Below are 20,686 nucleotides of genomic sequence, written 5' to 3'. Positions count from 1 at the left end.
GCGTGTATTGTGTCGGATTTGAGGAACTTAAATACCGGTCTGTACGTGAAGGAATACTGGAGCGCGCATCAAAACACGATTTACCTGGCACGCGTTTGCTTGCACGTGGAAGGCCGTCAGTTCGAGCCACAACTTGTCCGGTTGGAGCGGCCGATTCCAGACGACGTCGAAGGGGATTAGTCGGTAAGTACTTAGTTCTAAACCTAAACAAATGCTAAAGGAATGTGTTTTTTAAATGTAGGAAGTGAAGAATCTGGTAATTTTGTGTACAAAATACTTCTGCGGTCGCGGTAGGTAGTGGCGGGAAAGCGCGTACGCTCCAATACACTCACACACACATAGGCACGGTCATGCGTTGCGTGGCGCGCTGTACATTGCGGGCTGCGGAATATTGTATTTTTTTTAATCATAAAAATAAAAAATATTTCCCACCAATAATATTTTGTAATATTACTTGGTTGGGTGTACAGAAGGCGTAGTTTCAGTCTTCGTGATAGGTTTTTTTACACCCTGTATATTATAAGTATTTAGTACAAGCTCTTGTTAGTTTATTAAGTAGGTACTAAATAATTGATGTGACAATTATTATTAAAAAAATATCGATGTTACATAGCTATAGATAATTATTACTATTTAGATAGATACTTACTAAAGTTATTATCTTTGTAAATCAACTATATTTAACAAATTCTTCTATTTTTTCACTATATTTACATTGACAATCATAGTAGATAAGAATTCTAGAAACTGCCTATAATGTTGACGACTTGACGTTGCAACATTTTTATTTATTTTTCTTATCGTTATATAAGATGATATTACTTCGTATATGTAGATAATCTCTATAGTTCTCAAGTCACAAAACTTACATAAAGACAGACGTGTCACTTTCAAGTAATTAAAGATATAAAATAAAGTAAACCATGCACTTAATACTTAAAGATTTTTATTAATTAAAACCTAAATAAACACTAGAGATAAAAATATAGCGTCTTTCGTTCGCCAGGCATGCACAAGCACTATGCAATCTCAGTAGTCTTTCTGCCTTCGACAAAAGCAATACAATTTGACTTATCGAGTTAACTGCGCACCTCGCTTGAATGCGACTCCCTCGCACTCACCCGCACACCTCCCCGCTTTCGCCCTGACTGTACCAGAGCGGCGATGTGACGTCACGTCCGCCTGGTGCGCAGTTAACTCGAATGGGTTGTATGTATATTCGACTAGCTGTGCCCGCAATTTTTTACGACGATAGTTTGAATAATATTTCCCATTTTTGCAACATTTTTCTTTACTGCTTTCGCTCCTATTGGCTGTAGGCTGATGTTATAGCCTAAAGCCTCGATAGAGGGGCTATACGACACAAACATTTTCAAATTAGACAATTTTATGCAGCTTACTATTTTATTTATTTTACCAATGGTCCGTGACCCTCACTCGGCATGGGGCACACTGAAAACCAGCGCCGTGGCCTTCGTCACCGTGGGCCACGGCATATGCTGAGTGGGGCCCGTTGCAGTGGGCATCTTGTTGGTGAATGGGTGGCACTGCTCAGTTTACTCTTGTTTTTATTTTTTTTATTCTTCCATTATTATGTGCCACTGTCATGTCTATGTAATTGCCTGTATTTGTGTGATGTCCATTGTAATAAATGTATGTTTTTTTTCTTTCAAATTGGACCGGTAGTTCCTGAGATTAAGCAAACAAACAAAGTATTCAGCTTTATAATATTAAATCAGTATAGATTGAGTCGCTTTCCGTCTTTTCTCTCTATTTAAAATTATGACATATCTGCTTATAAATAAGGTTCAAATTCAGACGTACTGCTTCTTCTTCTTAGGCGCGAACAGAAGCTGTATAGCATCAACTGTCAATCCTTTTGTCTCTGGTAGATAGAATACACTGTAGACAGCTGTCAAAAAGCAAACAGCGCTGAAGATGTAGAACACAGGTCCTAGACCGATGGCTGAGACCAGTGGATTGAAGATGAGGAGGATCAGGAAGTTGCACAGCCATGCCCATTCCACCACCAGCATCGCTATGAAGCTTTTGACCTAGAAATTGAAAAGATAATATGGTTTGAACAGGTTTGAAAAGTATTTCAAATATTTAGGTGATAGCGCAAAAGGCTAATGTTTCTGCATGGGTAGAAGGCCTTGGGATGATTTTTTGTACCTGTTGGATTTCTAGGGCTCGAAAGTTTGTTTATTCTTTGTCTACTTTAAAGTAGAAGTGAAATAGAGTGATGGTTACGATTTCAGAGGGCTTAAGCCTTGATCACACGTACGTACGTGTACGTGTACGGTACGTGTGATCAAGCGCGTAAAAAATGACGTTAAATGTTTGATGGATTGTACAGCGCCCCAGCGGATACTTTCAAGAACTAAAATTATCATATATTTTTTTAAGCGCTTACTAGTGAGGACGTTTGATATAAACTCACACTAAGACCTCTGGATTATATTCCCGTGAGATAAACTTATTGTATTGAGTTTGGTTAGAGGAACGCACTTTAAGCATTATCTGCACAGGTATTTTTGGGAATTGGGACACCTGTGTCTAGATGACTCCTGCTAATGACTGTCTTACCACCAGATTTGTGAGTCCAGTTGTTATTTAAGGCATACAAGATTTTCTGATCAGTTTATGGATAGGATTTTGAGCATAACTGAACGTCGTTTTCTTTAGGCGAATTTACGAAAATGGCTAGCACAAGAAATAAATAAAACCTGTACAAACCTCTGGCACAAAGACTTCAGCAGCCAGCACAAAAGGCACAGTCCCAGCTCCGAAGGTGTATACCACACAGAACATGTATATGATGACGGCCGTCAGCCAGTTGGGACCCCAGCTTAAGTGGATCTGGGTTCCGAGGAGTAAGGCACAGATCCCAGAGCCGAGGGACCCGTATATCATTAGGGGCTGGAAAGAAAAGGAGAGAAAAGATCGTAAGTGGAGAAGTAGAACCTAGTTAATCTTCATTATCCTGTCTCCACGGGCACAAAATATAACAGAAGGTAAACTCATGTATGTACTTCGCTTCGCATACCTGCGCTCGGCTGTCGCGCTAGGGTTGTCTTGTCAAGTTGTCACGTGTTGCGTTTATTTCGTTATGATAGAAAAATGAAACTTTTAATACTATGGAAGAAAGACAATAAAAGATATCCACATTATCCACGTATAATTATGTAGTTATGTTTAGTACGTTATTATTATAGTAATAGTTTGCAAACAAATACACGAGAAGGAAGTAGTATGACGTAGTATGTAGTTGGGTGGTTGACACTATTATCCAATAATTCCTAAAACCTCTTTAAAACACTTCGATATTCCTAATAATTGAGTTTGCTTTCAATTTGTCAACGTTAAACGAACTATTGAAATACAAATAAATACCTTACTTACCTCCCGGAATCAATTGGTATAGCCCTCAGATCATAGAAAGATAATAGATATGAAGTCGCGCGTAACTACAACGAGAACCAGTGTCCCCACATTTCCCCCACCACAGCTCCCACACACACATTCAACTGTGTAAAAACAAAGCGACTGAGAGTCTACGACAACATGTGCAACCGGCTTAAAAGTGCTGTGATTGGCCAGAAGGCGTGCCTTATGGCCAATCAATGGCCACGTGACGTGACGCACACTTTGAAAAAAGCAATTAGAGAGAAGAAAGATAAAATGGATTCGATAAGATATCGATACTTTAAATCCTGGGGGCAAGGCTCGAAATTGGTTTAAAAAATGCTTGTATGAAAACCTTTTTATTATTATACGTTATTATTATGTTCTTTAACGATTTTTGCATAAAGGAGTCAGTTCCATTTTGTATGGACGAAAAACTCAGAATCAATTATTGATATAACAGGATCACTGTAATTATTATTAACTACTATCGCGCATTAACTTTTTAATTATGGCGAAATTCGTACCGCCTATGTTTATCAAAAATAATGCCTATATTAGGCTTTCAACTAGCTCTTATAGTAATTACATAGTTGACAGTTACTAATCCCTTCTACTATTGTTATTGTTTTTGTAAAAACTTAAAAATCGCAAGCAACTCATGATTTTTTCATTCAAAATTAGAAAATAGAAAATAATAATTTACTTCTATTTATCGATAATAGGAAACCGTATTAGAACACGAGCCCTGCACTATGTTACGACCGGCACATGCGGCCGTACTGTGTATTTTCACGCGTCAGTGGATATCGGAAGAAATAAAATACATTGCGCAGTAGTTACGCATGACATAAAGTGGTTGCTAACTAAATCGTCAATGTACGACGTGTTTGAATTTTTATCACCACTAATTTCGATATCGCAGTAAATGTCACGGCACTGAATTCGTTCGTAAAAATGTTTAGTTTTTTTTTATTTATAAGCAAAATACCAATGGATTTGCAATACTTACATGTGGTAAATGACTTCATTGTTCCTGTAGTTCTTCGTTTCACTTATGTTATTGCATGTTACGACGCATTATCCAACAATATCGGAGAATATTTCCTCAGTACGACTGAATCGCGACTAACCTGACGTCGCGGGCGATGTTCGTTTCTGGGCATATCGCGGAGACACGCGCCACGCCCCCGTTTCACATCCCTATTCCCTTCTATGATCTGAGGTATAGCCTGACCAGGAACATAAAAACCCTGGCATAGAGGCGCGTCAATTGCATTTGATAGTGCAACACTGAGTACAGTCGTACCTGAGTTAAATTAATAGGCTAACTTTATGTATCAGGATTCAGGATTACGGGTTAATTTGATATTTTCATGAATCAACGAAAAAATATTATTATAGGTAACCTGAGGTGGAATTGTGTAAAGCAATCGTAATCATTTGACAGTTCATAACGTACGATTATTCTGTCAAACGCTTTGTTTTACTGACTTTATCATACGTTATGAACTGTCAAATGATTAGGTACGATTGATTTACACAATTCCACCTCTGGTTTAAATAAATTAAATGAAACCATCAAATGAGCTAGTAGGATTTATTTTATTATTCATCAATAATCAAATTCAGAACTTGAATATTCAACTGCAATGTCTGCTCATGAACGCTTCAAACTCGGTACTTCTTTCCCAATTCCATAAAATTCAACACTTAGAAAGTGACAAAAAAAATTAAAATAGGTAGTTGAAACAAACCACAGCTATTTTTCATAGTGGACTGTACTATACGATAAACATGTCAGTCAATTTGACAACCTTTGTCGGAAACATTATTCAATGAAAATATTGTCCGAACCCTTAGTAGGTATTTCTCTTCGACAAATACTTTAACACATTGTGAACCACATTTCTTTCACGACTATAAAAAGATTTTAGCAATTTAATTCACAAAATCAGTTGCGTACATTTAAAATAAAGTTTGTTTACACTTTGACAGCAATAGACTGACATGCAAGGTGACATGTCAATGAAGTTTTCAGTTACTGTTGCCATTAAAAGAAATTAGTACCATTAGTTTTCCGCAACATGGCGAGGGTTTTTATGTTCCTGGTCGGGCTATAGTTTAAAAAACGAAAATTTAGTTTTTAATGTTGAGTGTAAGCAACCATCTACTTAACAAATGTTATAATACCCCTTTTTTGTTGTTCACTCATTTTCGAACAAAAAAAATAATTTCACAAACGCGTGAGAACGCAGTCGCGCCTCGCATTCGTCCGAGACAGTCTTGATAACGCGTACGTGAGCGGTGTCTATGTGTGCGTGGCTAGAGCGCGCTTAGTATGGAGTTTACCTTCTGTTATATTTTGTGCCACGGGCCTATCGAAGGGTTGGGAGGCCAGGTGAGGCCAGTTACCTGCCCTGGATATGGTATGTCCCTATAGTTAGTTGAATTTTCGTCCTCTAAGCGCGGGGGAAAAAATCTCTCCCCTGGGGCAAATTCAATTTTTTTCAGCCTCTTAGAAGATGGATACGCCCATGCCTGTTTTATATTTCTACGCTTTGCCGTTTGATCCTGACAGAGTAGATTTGGACCAAATTCTTTACGTGGATGACGTAAGAGGCGCCTAAGGCCTCAGCCTCGAACTTAGCGGGCAGCGGGGCGGGAGCGGCGGCGGCGCGGGAGCGGGGCGGGCAACGCATACCCGTTCTCGAAACAAGCGGGCAGCTCGCGCGGCGCTTTAGCGGCGAAGTGTTGTGTTCGGGGTTGTGTTGTCGAGATATTTGTTTTTATTCGCAAACGAAATGTCTGAACAACGGCGACAATTTTATTTCGATTCAAATTTATTCCTAACGCTCGATTTATTGTGGGCAAAAGAAGGAGTGCGCTGCCCGCTCGTTGCCCGCTCCCTCGCCGCTGCCCGCTCGTTGCCCGCTGCCGCGCCGCTGTTTTCGAGAACCGGTCTATTTGATTTTACGCATAACATCCTGCCGCTCCCGCGCCGCCGCCGCCGCCGCCCCGCTGCCCTCTAAGTTCGAGGCTGAGGCCTAAGAGGGATATGCGAACATCAGGCCTCCCTAACCCGTCTGCCCAGTGTAGGTCAAACACTCTCATTTGCCTCCAGCAAATGGGAGAGGGTTGTGTTTTTGTAGTGGAGATTAAATTGCGTGATGATTACGATGATAATGTTGATCCTATCTTACATTCCACTATGCCATATATACCTAGGCTCAATTTTACGCCAAATCTTGCGTGCTCATAAACGTGCGTAGAGGCGTTTATAACGTGATAATCCCTACTTAAAATGTGATGAGATAATAACAATTAAAGGCAATAAAAGTAAACTAAAGTATGTAATGTACAAACAATGAACACTATGAGATTCGGAGTTGTCTCGCACACCTGTAAAAAAGATAATGTACCTAATATGGTGTGGCTGTACTTAATGCTAAAAAACCCTGAAACAATTTAAAATTGACTCCCTTTTTGGTTCCGATAACCCCTCGTGGCAAGCTAACCGCCTCTGTGGTCTAGTGGTAAAACCACCTGCTTCAGACGCAGAGGTCCCGGGTTCGATTCCCAGTGGGGAAAGATTTTTCTGTTCGGTTTGGTTGGTAGTAGAGCTTGTTCTAAGTCCGCCTGGCTAGCTATTACCATCTTACCTAAGTCTGTCGCCATAACAACAATTTTAACTGCATTGTTGTGTTCCGCGGTAAGTGGTAAGATAGCCAGTTCCTCCGTGGTTGAGGATTCCACCTCTCTCGCTTCCACCTTCGGCCTGATCGTCACTTACCATCAGGCGAGATACAGGCCAAGAGCTTCCTCGTTATGGATAAAAAAAATTATCTATTTAACTATTTTCAACAAAAGGTAGACCTACCTTCCTTCCAGCAGCGTCAGTCAGTACAGCGGCCACCAGTCCAGCTATGACAGTGATCACTGCCAGTATAATGCTGGAGATGGTGGAGGACATTACTGGCACAGCTTCAGTGAACAGCGGGTCAGCATACACCTGCACCACGGGCAGCCCTTGGAAAATGCACGCTGTCATCAGCGTCAGAGTGACGATTATCGCTCGGTGGGTCGACCGGGATTTTCCTGGAAAAGAATTAACAACCTACTGTTTTCTAAGAAGGTAGACCTTATCTCATAAGCAATAAGATAGAAACTATTTTTTGCAATTTAGGCTTTTAAATAGCGCTTTTACAGAACCAGTTAAACCCTACCCCTGAATAATAACTTTGACAGAGTGCTTTATCTGAGATTGGCATAATTTATTATTGATTAAAATAATACAAGTAGGTAGGTACTACCGTATTACCAGTACTAAATAAGTAGGAACGTAGAGTGTGATATTTTTTCATTTGATAAGTACGAGTTTAACTTTTTTCTTAATTTTCCGGTTAGCACTTACCAGGTTAATAATCTTATCTTCAGGCGAATAAACATCAGTTATGTAGGGTTTAACTACAATATTAAAAATAGTACCAGCTATTTGTGCAGCTAAGTATACTTACTTAGAAATTGGATAGTAGATAACTTCTCCACTTTTTTTTCTTGATCCGCCTGCAGTTTTGTTTCTTCACAATTTTCATCTGAAACAAATTGGCGAAATAAATTAAACCGATTTCTGAAAATCGCTTGTTTCAAATCTTTAAAACTAGGTTCTCGATTTAAATCACATCATATTTTCCGCAAGTACTTACGCTTTTAAAAACCCGAAACCTTGCAAGCTCGCGCGCGATTCTACCTACCTACCTTCCTGTTTTTTTATAACATTTCTGATAGATTCAACTTCGTAGCTATTCGCTTCATTAACTTTAGTAGTTAGTACGTCTTATAAAGTGCGTTGTAACATTGTTCCTACTCAGTATTCGGTTACTAGACAAAGTTATACCTAATTGGGCTAATAACTAAATTATTACAGTTTTCTCTAGCCCAGGAAATCCCAACCATGAAAAATATTGCGGATTTACACAATGGAATTTCCTAGCTTTTATCTGTGACGCAATAATTATGGCGCATAAACATAAATCCATGTTTTTCATACACGTGGTTATCTTGTTTGGTTTACTCACATTGCTACAAGTCGGCGGTTTTAAGATATTTATGATTGTCACGATCCCAGAAGAGATTAGAGGCTTGAAGCTAGAAACTGCCTAAATACAAGAGGCGTGTGTATACATAGATACAGGGTGGAATTTTGTAATGCCACCCTATGCCACCTGGAGGGAAAGTACTCTTAATATTGTAAATAGAATTTTTTTCTTTAAGACAACATTCCTTTACTTTTTGAAAATATATAGAACTGCATTCAAAGATTTCCAAAAATTTGCTTGCCACATCCGGGAATTGAACCAACTAAAATCTGTTAAAAATTACAACCTGTATTTTTATTACATCAATCGTTAGGGTCAAGTTTAAGGATGAAATCTCTCTAACAAATTTGATAAATCAAATGAAAGGAAAACCATGAAATCTTAAATTATTTTAATTATGTATACAGAAAATTTTATGGTAAGCTAGTGAATTTTCGAAAAAAATCGAAAATCTTTGAATGCAGTTCTCTTTCTTTTCAAATATAAAGGAATGTTTTCTTACAGTAAAATTTTCTATCTACAGTATTAAGAGTACTTTCCCTCCAGGTGGCATTACAAAATTCCACCCTGTATAGTTCCGATAATTTTATCGTTGGGTTTATTAGTTCGTCGTAGGTTTGATGCCCGCACTCCACAATGTTTTTTTTTGTCAGAGGTCGTAATAGTAGAGGTTCTGTATCCGCACATTGTAAAAATCGTTTTAGAAAAGATCTGATTCTAGTACATACCTACAAACCTTTATGTAATTACACACAAGCTTTGCTTTGTCTAAACTTACAGAAAGTCGTGTGCATAAAGATATAATTATTTATTTATTTAACTCTATCTCAAACGAAATTAAAATTGTTTTTCTATCTGAAATCTGAACCTATAACCTACGGACCGGGGCTCTCTTTGTCCACTATCAATTTTATTTTGCCCATTAATTATGGTTTTATTTTTTTAAGAATTCGTATCTTCATAAGACAATCATTGTCATCATCATAATTACAACACTTACCCTCATCGATCACTGGGTTGAGGACACGTCGAATCTTCTCCATTTCATCTTGCACCAATTTTGAATCTGGTTTCGATTGTCTAAAGAATCCTAGTGCGGCCGCAGCTTCCTACAATGACAACAATACAAGACATAAAGTGGCAGCTTCAAAAGTTTCCTAACTTTCGCGATTGGTTTAGGTACTATTATTGTGGTGATGTTTGTGGTTTGCTAAATCTTTTACTTCAGTAAGGTTTTTGGTTGGTTTATTTTATAAAGCTCTTTTACTGCTTTCCGTCTTATCATTAATGTTGCAATGCCCTTACAGGGCCATGTTTCGGGACTCTGTATTAATATTTAAGATCCAAATGTACCAACATGATGCAATAAACATATATGACTATGACATTACTTTCTAAATTATCAGTAAAATGAGCTACGTAATTGTGCAATGATGTTGCAATTCAAAGTCTTTCCATAATATACTTTCCTTACCGAACTTGACCTTGAGGAAAGATCCTTATACAAAAAATTCTTACCTTTTCAAAACCACGACTCAGCAGGTATAAAGGCGACTCCTTCAGAAGACAATTGAAGGTCACTCCCAGAATACTCATGGTCATATTCGTGTACACAGCTGTCCAGTAATTCAAGTACCCTCCCAGGACATACTGCACCAGCATGCCGATCCCATAAAACACCATGATGCCTGAAGACATGGTGCCCCTCATGGATTCGTGGCAAATCTCCGCAATGTAGACGGTGTTGATGATGAACGCTGCACCAGAGAAACCAGATACAAAGATGGATGTTAGGACCACTTCCACTCTTTTGCTGAAGGCTATCATGGCCCAGCCGACCTGAAAGAAAGATCGATCCTTTAGAGAGGTATAAAGATTCTGGTTAATCTCGTTGCGGGTCCAATGACAGTTTAACTTATCTCCCCTGGGGCGAAAGTAGTTATTTTCAAGGTTTGTGATGGTCAAGCTGGAGATCCTGGCTACATAGGAATTGCAGCAAAGACAGATATTGAATGGGAATTGTGATTTGACCGTAAAAACCTCAGTGGCATCAAGAATTTCGACACCAACCCTCCATTAAAAAAGTATCATCTCCAAAACACAATTTCGCTTAATTTTTCAATGTATATAAACGAGCTAACGTTTGTTTGAAGTCGTCGTTGTATTAGGTAGGAGTCTTATGACCATTTTCACCATCAATCCCTAATTTTTAAGTGACCCCTATGGTAACACATAAAAGGAATTTTGTTTTCCAACGGGCATTACTCTACTTTTGACGAAAAGTGGTGAGTAACACAAAATTTATTTAGCGGACCTTGAAAAATCTGGAGAATAAAAAAAAGGTATTAAGATGTCTAAAGCCTGGTCCGTGAGCACATAGAATTTTGTCCAATGACCCCAAGCTACCCATCCTTATCTCTCGCGTGTAATTATATTGCTGTCGCGACTGTGCGAAGGGCGCCCGCAGTGAGTGTGCGAGCGCGACAGCAACATAATTACGCGCGAGCGATAAGGATGGGTAGCTTGGGGTCATTGGACAAAATTCTACGTGCTCACGGACCAGGCTTTAGTTTAGTTCAATCAGAATAACAGAGTTAACATGTTACCTAGCTAAGGCACTTACCACAGCAAGCAAATTGGCTCCAATACTGCAGCGTTTCCTGCCAATCCTGTCCAGTAGAACGCCAGCTATCGGTGTGCTGACCATAGCTCCTACAGAGGACAGGCTTCCCAGCAACGCTATTTCTCCTTCTGTCATGGTGCGATGAAGGGTGGTGTTGGCTGAGCTGAAGATCGTGAGCGTAGAGGAAGGCCAGGTGTACATGACACCCATGTTGAAGCATAGGAAACATACTGGAAAATAAAGTATTAGCTTAGAGACAGAACCTTAATATTATTTTTATTTTAATAGATACAATTCAACTTAATTCTAAACACTATGGGAATAACAACATCCGACATTTTAAAGGTTCTATGTAGTAACTTGTGGCATGAAAATTACCAATTATTTGTATTCCCGTTAAGTAAGTTATTGTGTTATAAGGCATGCCTAGAGAGGTTGCCTTATTATAAAATTTGGTATTGTTGTTACTTAGTCGAGGTAGTGTTAGAGGTAGGTTAACCTGTAATACTTGGTCCAGCGATCGTCGGGAATCGAACTTATAACCGTGTGTTTGAAGCACAAGTTCCTTAGGTAGGTAGAGATAACTGCATAGTGTTGTGCAATTACTTAGATCGAAATTATGTATAGTCTGGTCTGTGAGCACGTAGAATTTTGTCCAATGACCCCAAGCTACCCATCCTTATCGCTCGCGCGTAATTACATTGCTGTCGCGACTGTGCGACGGGCGCACGCAGTGAGTGTGCGAGCGCGACAGCAACATAATTACGCGCGAGCGATAAGGATGGGTAGCTTGGGGTCATTGGACAAAATTCTACATGCTCACGGACCAGACTATAGTGTTTAGGGGTAGGTTCACCACAATGTTAATGCCCGTTTTCACCATCAATCCCTAATTTTTAAGTGACCCCTTTGAAAACAAAATTCCTGTTGTGTTACCACTTAAAAATTAGGGATTGATGGTGAAAACGAGCATTTTTTTTCACTGTTTGGCAATTAGTACTCGGCTAGATAATTAGGAACAAGCACTAAAAACAAATAAATATTTGTACTTACAGACCATGGTGGCCCAAATCTGATTAATATTTCCCATTTTTGCGATAAAATCACTCAAAAAATCACAATTTGAAAACCACCGCGTTTCTACGTCTCAACTTCTCAACTCAACTGCTCAATTGAGACGAAACAAAGTTTTCTTCGTTATTATCAAGATTATCATAGCAATTGTCATCAGCAAACCTCATTAAAGTGAAATGGATTAGTTTGATCCTTTGACAAATAGTTATAGCGCGGTAAAACTAGCTGGGAACAAATAAGTCGGGGTTCTCTACAACTTTGCTTCTTGATAAATAAATAGTGAGAAGTGATCTACATACCTACTACGTTATTTATTTGTATGATAGGTCACTGGTATTTTTTATGGATTTCAATTTCGATAACTTTTGTATCATTCATTTTCTAGTTCTAGTCTAGTTCGTTATTTTTAATGGGACGAACGGTCCTGCGATGGATGCGGGCAGCGCAGGACCGTTCATTGTGGAAAACCTTGGGGGAGGCCTTTGTCCAGCAGTGGACGTCATTTGGCTGAAACAACAACAACAACAATGGGACGAAAGTTTGCATCAACTTTGTTGTAAGCTACGTGAAAATGATATCTCCCAAATGAACGATGTGGATTAAAGGACTTATTACTGAAAAGAAACAAAAAATGCAAATTTTTCCGCAAAAATCTTCAAGTTTTTAATTCATGAAAAATTATTTGCATAAAATTTTAAGGTCACTGAGATCTATTCCTACTAATTATTGTACTTAGTTTAATTCTTGTCCCAAAGTGGTGGTAGAGCAAGCTTTATTTATATTTATATAGGACGACGTGTAAAAGTGTCCTGAAAAGGATTTTCGTACTAATTTCGTGTCAACTGAATCAGCGTTTAATTCACGGAACTCCGAAATCATCTCTCTACCGTATTTTCGTCGGGTTTTTTTTATAATTATTGAGCAATGTGACAATTAGTATCCTTATCATCAACCTTGAAACGTTTGTTTACATGAGTAGTTGTTACTTGTTACTAAACATGACTGGCTAGTTTGCATATTGGCTTTGTTTATAATTTATTTGGAATATAAAATGTCCTTATGACACAAAATTCCAGGCTAATAATAGTAAAAGTATTAAAGAATTGGGTATTTTTTGTTTTAACGCATAAAGGCGGGCGGGCGCCATGTTTGTTGCATTGCGCAAATGCGCACGCGACTCAGCTGCGATTAATAATTATTATTAAGTAACTTTTGTAAAAACGATAATAAATATTATTTAAAATAAATATTTTAGTACATACGTGGTATAAAGCTATCGTTCGGTTCAGTCATATTAACTCTTTTAGAATTTTTATTTTTAAGATAATGCAAAAAGTAGAGACTCGTCCCACTTATGAATTAAGGAATTATGGTATTCTACGAATATGCTACGGAACCCTTCATGTCGCACACATCCGACTCACACCTGGCAAGTTTTACTCAATGCATGCAATGTAATCATGTCATATTATACTTAAAGTAATTAGGTAATTTATCTTTATTCATCTACGATTGGTCTACCTGTACCTGTTAGTTTGTTAATATACACAGATTCTAATCCAAAGTGAGGCTCATGTAAGACAACAATGTTGCTCAACAAATAGTAGGTATATCTATTAATATAAATTATTCAAGCCTGCAACGTTCCACCCAAACTGGAACAGAATACACAAAATCATTTCAGAGAATCCCATCTGGTAATAGTAGTTGCCGTGTGGTGACGGCAGAGTGGAATACATTTGTCACCAACCCCTACTCTTCCCGCGGGTGTCGTAAGAGGCGACTTAGGGACTACACATCAAACAGAGAACGGGCAGCAGCGCTCTCTGAAAAACATCAATCTTTTAAACTGCGATCTCCAACCCGCGTGCCAAGCGTGGAGATTATGGCAAAACCCTCCACTATAATGGAGGAGGCTCATAGTCCAGCAGTGGACTGTAAAGGGCTGTTGATGATGAATAGTGGGAATCAATCTCAGGTTCTCGAGTCAGCTTAGTAAAAAAACTACTGAACTGTGAGCCTTTAATTTGAGAGCTTAGGTAGCCTACATTCTACAGCTTAATACCTATCTTAGGTATTCTAATTCTAGGCTAATTCGAAACAACAATGATAATTAATGTGCTGTTGTCTGTATATAGACTTAGGAACAGGTAGTGTTAGTATTTAACTAGATTAAAATCCAATAAAACACAAATCGTATCAAAAATATATTGTAAAATAGTATCTCATCTTAAATTAATATTTTTAACTTATGTTACTTAAAAACAGCCAAGCGTGAGTCAGTCTGGCTCATAGTTTACTATTTAAATTAGTTATTTAAGCTTATACTATAGGGCAGGACCCAGAATATAACGCATTATTCTGTAGAATCTACAGTTGATTTATATTAAATCAAAACGCGCGCCATCATGCGCCATTTTTGCTGAGCGGGCGAATCTACAGCATATTTTTAAGATGTTTACTCTTGTTTTGTTCGCCTCATTGTTATTCTTTTCTTGTTCTTTTATTATTCTCTTCTTACTCTTTTCTTATTCTTTTCTTATTCTTATTCTTATAAGTTCCTCCTCTCAGCCAACATCAGCTGCACAGCTTCCAGCGTCAGTCCCTTCGTCTCCGGCACATACATCGCCGACATTACTGCAGTGACCACGCAGACTGCAGCGAACAAGTAGAATACTCCTCCAAGGCCCAGGAATATCATGAGAGGGTTGAAGATGATCAGGCTTAAGAAGGAACAGAGCCAAAACCACTCGACAACTAGCATCGTCATGAAGCTTTTGACCTGAAAGTTACGGAAATATTAAGAGACTTTCTTTTTCTAACGGGACTATTCGCATCTTTCGTTCCCACTCTGCAACTACTGTGTAGCCAGGACCTAATGCTTGACCGCCAATAAAAATCCTCATCATCATCATTTCGGCCACAGAAACCCTATCTTCTTCTAACGTGTGTGTGAGTTGTGTCTAACTTCACAACTCTAGTTATAGATTTAATAATCTGGCATAGTTTACAGATGATGCGGGCAGCGCAAGATCAATCGTTGTGGAAATGGAGGCACAAAGATTCAGCAAAGGACGGCTTTAGATTGAAACAAACGAAGGGCCAGGCTTGCTTAATAAGATCTGAAAATGTCCGGCAAAGTCTTCTGGGACAGAGCGAGTTATTGTTCGAGTTATGCCCCAGACTATGGCTCGCTCTGTCAGAGCAGCCAGGGGTATCCTGACATTAAAAACCTCTGGAAACTCGATCTAACCTCAGGCAAAAACACCTCCGCGATCAGCACGAAAGGCACAGTGCCGCCGCCGAAGCTGTAGACGGCGCAGAAGACATACAGCACCAGCGCGGTCAGCCAGCCCGGGCCCCAGTCCAGCTGGAGCTGGCTACCGAGGAGCACGCAGCAGATCGTTCCACCGATGGACGAGTATATGATGAGTGGCTGTAGGGAGAGAAGATTATTCTGGATTAAGGACTTTATTATCATCACAGTATCATGTCATTTAATTAGTCTTCACTGTAGAGTCCCGAGCACGACCCTCTTCATTCGCCAGAGGCAAATGGAAGAGTTGGCCCACACTCCCCACTCTGACCAAGAACCAAACTGGTTGAGGAGTGAACTAAAAACTTTGCGTCAGGGTTAAAATTTAGTTGCAGTGAAATACCTGCCTTGTCATGCTAAAAAAAAAGAATCAAATCAATGCTAATTTCTGACACTTTTTATGGGCTTGCTTTTGATTCAAAAAGGTTCACAATCACCTGTTGTCACGAAGTTGCCCAGATTATTTAATAAGTAACTTAAGTCTACAATCCAATCTTGGAAAACTGAGATTATCAGGGAATTCCACACAATAGCTATAGCTCGGGTGGATTTATAACATCGTTATAATTTGTTTTTGCGTGAGAGAGCAACAAACATCCATCCATCCCCTCAATCTATCAAAGTTATAAAGAAGTAGCTACCGAACTTACCCTTCTTCCAGCTAAGTCACTCATAAACGCCGCTGCAAAACTGGCCACGACTATAGTCACAGCGAACAGTAAACAGCAGACGGTGGACGACAGATTCGGCACTGCTCGACGGAATAGGGGTTCAAGGTACACCTGAACCACGATGATCCCTTGGAAAATGGTCAGCGCCATCGTCATGAGCGCTATGTAGAACCCACGGCGGGTTGGCTGAGATCTTTCTATGGACAAGGAATTTATTTACCTATTTAACGTTGGTAATTTTTTTACGCAATAAAGATTTGAATTGTAATTTTAATCTTAGAGTGATAAACTGCTTTCTCGCGTTTATAATACTCGTAAGACTAAATTTTAGAACTTACTATAGAACTGCCACAGTGAAAGCTTCTTCGGTTCCGATGGTTTTAGTTTAATATCTGTAAAATAATATTAACTTTCATGAATGAAACATAAGTAAGAAAAAAATATAGAATATCAAATGAGAACCTTACCATTGATTGTAGTTTTGACTTCATTTGGGAACAACATATTTTCTTCTTCTGGTTGACCTGTAATGTCATTAAAAATAGAGCTTAATTTATTGTTTGTCTATTTAACTTTAACGAAATGGAAACAAATAATAATTATTACGAGAAAATGAATGACATTAAATTTGTGGTAATACTCTAGCAGGTAGAATAGCAGTTTTTCATTTCCTGTACCTAAGTCCCGCCAAATTGGATTCCCGCCTACTTGAGAAGAAGCATTCAACACAGATAACTATTGACAAAAAATTACGAATGCCAAGCCGTTATATCGAAGCAAAGTAGATCAAACTACCAACCGTAATTTAAGAATCCTGAAAAGGATCTATCTAACGAGCAAATATTTGAACAATTAAATTACCCGACTCCAAAGGGTCCAGACTTTTTTCTATACTCCTCATTTCGTCGGCCACCAATTTGGAATTAAGATTCACTTGTCTGTAGAACGAAATTGACTCGGCAGCTTTCTGAAATTACGATAAATTGTGTAAAAAAACCTAATCTAACAAGCGTGTCGACAATTTTATATTGCTCGTGCACGCAGTTTGTTGGGTTTTTATGAGCTTACTTATTATTTTTAATAATATGTGACGTCAGCACATCAAGATAATCCCTGTGACATCTTAAATAGTGGTCATAGGTTGCGTTTTTGCCATAAAATGTAGTCTGACGTGCTGTTGACTCTATATAGCAAAATATTAAAAAATCGTGCAGATCATTCGTGTTTTGGGCAGCAGAAGCAAGGTAACTAAGAGTTGTTTTGAAAATTGCATATATCTTTACCTCCGTAAGTCCTTTTTTCATCAGCAAAGTTGGAGACTCCTTCAGCAAAACCGTTACGACCATACTCGCTACAGACAAGGCCAGGGATATGTACACCATGTTCATATAGCTGCAGAAATCCCCCAAAATATACGAGATCAGCATTCCCACACCACAGAAGACCATGGAGCCAGCAGTCATGGTTCCCCTGATGGACTCTTGGCAGAACTCCCCGCAGTAGACCGGTACGATGAGAAAGGAGGCACCACTCAATCCTCCAATGAAGATGGCTATGAGGACTATCTCAACGCTGCTGCTTATAGCTAAGATGGCCCAGGAGATCTGAAACATTAGGAAAACACAGCTTGAGCTCGCAGTCATATACTGGGTGACCAAATTGTAATGCTGAATAAGCAAAGCAGCAAATCGAACGCACAGCGTTGAATAGAGCTCTGTGATTGGTTCGTGTCACTCTGTGCGTCCACGTGAACTGTGAGACCTCATAGTAATGTTTGTGAATACGGGCGTAAGTCGCACTTTGGCAACTGTTTGCAAAGTCACCGTGTATGTTGTAGCCATGTAATTTTTACTGCTTGATTCAAATTAATCAATGGACATAATCGATGAATTGATGTATTAGGCCCGTACCTAGATTATTTATACACTACTAGCTTTCCGCCCGCGGCTTCGCCCGCGTGGAATTTTGTCTGTCACAGAAAAACTTTATCGCGCGCGTCCCTGTTTCAAAAACCGGGATAAAAACTATCCTATGTTTTTTCCCGGGACTCAAACTATCTCTATGCCAAATTTCATCAAAATCGGTTGCGAGGTTTAAGCGGGAAAGCGTAACAGACAGACAGACAGACAGACAGACAGACAGACAGACAGACAGAGTTACTTTCGCATTTATAATATTAGTTGGGATTTTGAGAAAAACATGGCTGGAAGTAACATAACCTTCAGGGAATACAATTACATGATTAAGTGTGAACTACACTCGGCATCAAATAAATCGCACCTCCTGCGACAAGCACTTATCAAACGTATGCATCCCCACTTCCTACCAACATTGGTACCATTTGAAAGCCTAGTTCTAAACTTCATTTCATTAAATTTTTACCCCAAAAATGTGTCTTTACAAGGATCCAGAGTCACTTCTTCAAAAAATACGTAGTTACGCTATAGCCATTTTTATGACTATAAAACTGTTAAGTTGGGATTAATCGCTATCCATCTGTTAAAGAGGATACGTGAGATCTTTATTTGGTTTTATAACCATAAAAATTGGTCTAATTGATCCCAGAGGTGAGCCCAAAGTGAGGTCTATTTTCAAGTCACATTTATGGTATATGTTAATCATTTATTTAGAAATGAAATGTATTTTTCTTTAAGGATATTTATTGGGCTTTCAAATAACACCAATATTGTTGGGGTACCATGATTGTTTCAGAAGAAAATCTTTAAAGTTCGCGTCGCGGAAGGTGCGGTTTATTTGATGTTGAGTGTATATGAAGATTTTATAAACTTTTATTTATTTTCATACACCGAATTAGTAAATGGCAAGCTATCAATGGGCAAGAGAGAGAGGGAGATTACCGTAGTGTACAGTGTACTCGTAGTTACGTCTTTCAATATTCAGAGAACACAGAGCACCCACCAGGTGGACAGACGATCTATGAAGGTCGCAGAAAGTACCTGGATGCAGGCAGCGCAGGGCCGGTCGTTAAAGAAATCTTTGGGGGAGGCCTTTGTCCAGCCTTGAAAAAACCAAATTAAAAATGAACCACATAGAAAAGAACTTACCACACAAGTGAGACCAGCGAGGACCGTGGAGACCTTCCTACCTGTCCTGTCCAAGAGTGCCGCGGTTATAGGAGTGCCCACCATGGCCCCAGCAGAGGACAGGCTACCAAACAGTCCCACTTCAAGCTCTGTCATCGGCCGGTGCAATAAGGTAAAGTTGGAAGAGAAGTTGGCCACAGTTGATGATGGTAACACCCACATCACTCCCAAGTTTAGGCAAGGGAGGCATACTGGAAGGAATAAATGGCGTTTTTCATCATCATCATCATTTCAGCCATAGGACGTCCACTGCTGAACATAGGCCTCCCCCAAAGCTTTCCATGTTGATTGGTAGCGGCGTGCGTCCAGCGCTTCCCTGCTACCTTTATGATGTCGTCGGTCCACCTTGGGGTGGACGTCACACGCTGTTTTTGGGGCAAAAGAAACCTCGAGTTATGACCACGCACTGGAAAACGTAGCGTAGATGGGCTTCCCACTCAGTGGACTGACGATCTAGTGAAGACCACGGGAAGTATCTGAATACGGGTGGCGTGGTCGTGGTGGATGGAATCCTAGAAGGAGGCTATTGTTCAGCAGTTGACGTCTTTCGGACATTTGGATAAAGTTTTAAATATCAGTAACTAATACAATTAAACTTGTTTTCTTTGCTTCCTTTTAGATCTGCGATATATCTACTTAAAACACAAATAATTTAAATATTAAATTAAAAACTTACCGATCACAGAACAAATGACTTGAGTTAAAATTGCCATCACGAGTTTTTATTTGCTATAATTCATTAAATCTGTCCGTCTATCACACAGCAGTAAGATCACTGAGGCTGTCGTGATATTCACAGTTATCTGAGAGGTAGCGATTAAAATAATCGCTAAATAAACAACCAATCCTTTAATGGATTTAACTAAAAGACGGTGTTTAACCACAGTTTCATATTTACAGTAACATTTGCTTATAAAATCGCTTGGTAAATAAGTTTTTTTTTCAGTAAAAAATAACTGTCGAAGCTTCTTATAGATCACGTGATAGACTTAATTATTCTAAAGATGAAGACACTTTAAATGTTCCATAGATTAGTGATTATTGATTGAATACCTAGTTTTGATATATTGCATAATTTAAAGTTTCGCTATTTTATTATTATTTATTAGTGAAAATTAAATCACAATGATAATTATTATGCGTAATATTTTTATTTTCTTTCAACAACTGTTTACTTTACGTTATGCACACACGAAAATTACATTTTATACTCGACGCAAAAACTCGGCGGGGCCATAAATAATTACCTAATTTTGAAACAGAGATGTGCACTCGCCAATATTTTATTAATTACACAACGCTATACCTGCCTCTGTGTGATGTCACCAATAACACAACCAATAACCAGTGCTAGTGCGAGAAAAAAATGTGATATAAAACATTGTTTTATT

At 39.0% G+C, this 20,686-nt stretch overlaps 2 protein-coding genes across 2 annotated transcripts; both read right to left on the bottom strand.

Moving 5' to 3' along the window:
- Positions 1-599: 599 nt before the first annotated feature.
- On the bottom strand, positions 600-12,324 carry LOC135082724 (facilitated trehalose transporter Tret1-like). The gene is made up of 8 exons (XM_063977499.1): positions 12,184-12,324; positions 11,131-11,360; positions 10,026-10,346; positions 9,508-9,616; positions 7,926-8,003; positions 7,289-7,506; positions 2,740-2,922; positions 600-2,054 (listed from the first exon to the last, which is right to left on the bottom strand). Exons 1-8 carry the CDS (start codon positions 12,218-12,220, stop codon positions 1,815-1,817), a joined length of 1,416 nt encoding a protein of 471 aa, XP_063833569.1. The 5' UTR covers positions 12,221-12,324; the 3' UTR covers positions 600-1,814.
- Positions 12,325-14,439: 2,115 nt separating this feature from the next.
- Positions 14,440-20,065, bottom strand: LOC135082722 (facilitated trehalose transporter Tret1-like). The gene is made up of 9 exons (XM_063977497.1): positions 19,972-20,065; positions 19,257-19,486; positions 17,475-17,795; positions 17,053-17,158; positions 16,659-16,715; positions 16,530-16,583; positions 16,171-16,388; positions 15,458-15,640; positions 14,440-14,986 (listed from the first exon to the last, which is right to left on the bottom strand). The coding sequence occupies exons 1-9, from the start codon at positions 20,006-20,008 to the stop codon at positions 14,756-14,758; spliced, it is 1,437 nt and encodes a 478-aa protein (XP_063833567.1). The 5' UTR covers positions 20,009-20,065; the 3' UTR covers positions 14,440-14,755.
- Between the last annotated feature and the right edge of the window lie 621 nt (positions 20,066-20,686).

This window comes from Ostrinia nubilalis, chromosome 22 (genome assembly GCF_963855985.1).
Source record: "Ostrinia nubilalis chromosome 22, ilOstNubi1.1, whole genome shotgun sequence".
Classification (NCBI taxonomy): domain Eukaryota; kingdom Metazoa; phylum Arthropoda; class Insecta; order Lepidoptera; family Crambidae; genus Ostrinia; species Ostrinia nubilalis.
This window is presented reverse-complemented; position numbering and strand designations above follow the sequence as displayed.

Coding starts and splice junctions, on each gene's coding strand:
- LOC135082724 (XM_063977499.1), bottom strand. CDS start 12,220: ATGGGAAATATTAATCAGATTTGGGCCACCATGGTCT. Junction 11,361..12,183: donor GATTTGGGCCACCATGGTCT/GTAAGTACAAAT, acceptor TTTATTTTCCAG/TATGTTTCCTATGCTTCAAC. Junction 9,617..10,025: donor TGAGTCGTGGTTTTGAAAAG/GTAAGAATTTTT, acceptor TTGTCATTGTAG/GAAGCTGCGGCCGCACTAGG.
- LOC135082722 (XM_063977497.1), bottom strand. CDS start 20,008: ATGGCAATTTTAACTCAAGTCATTTGTTCTGTGATCG. Junction 16,584..16,658: donor AGTCAAAACTACAATCAATG/GTAAGGTTCTCA, acceptor ATTATTTTACAG/ATATTAAACTAAAACCATCG. Junction 16,389..16,529: donor TTCACTGTGGCAGTTCTATA/GTAAGTTCTAAA, acceptor CCTTGTCCATAG/AAAGATCTCAGCCAACCCGC.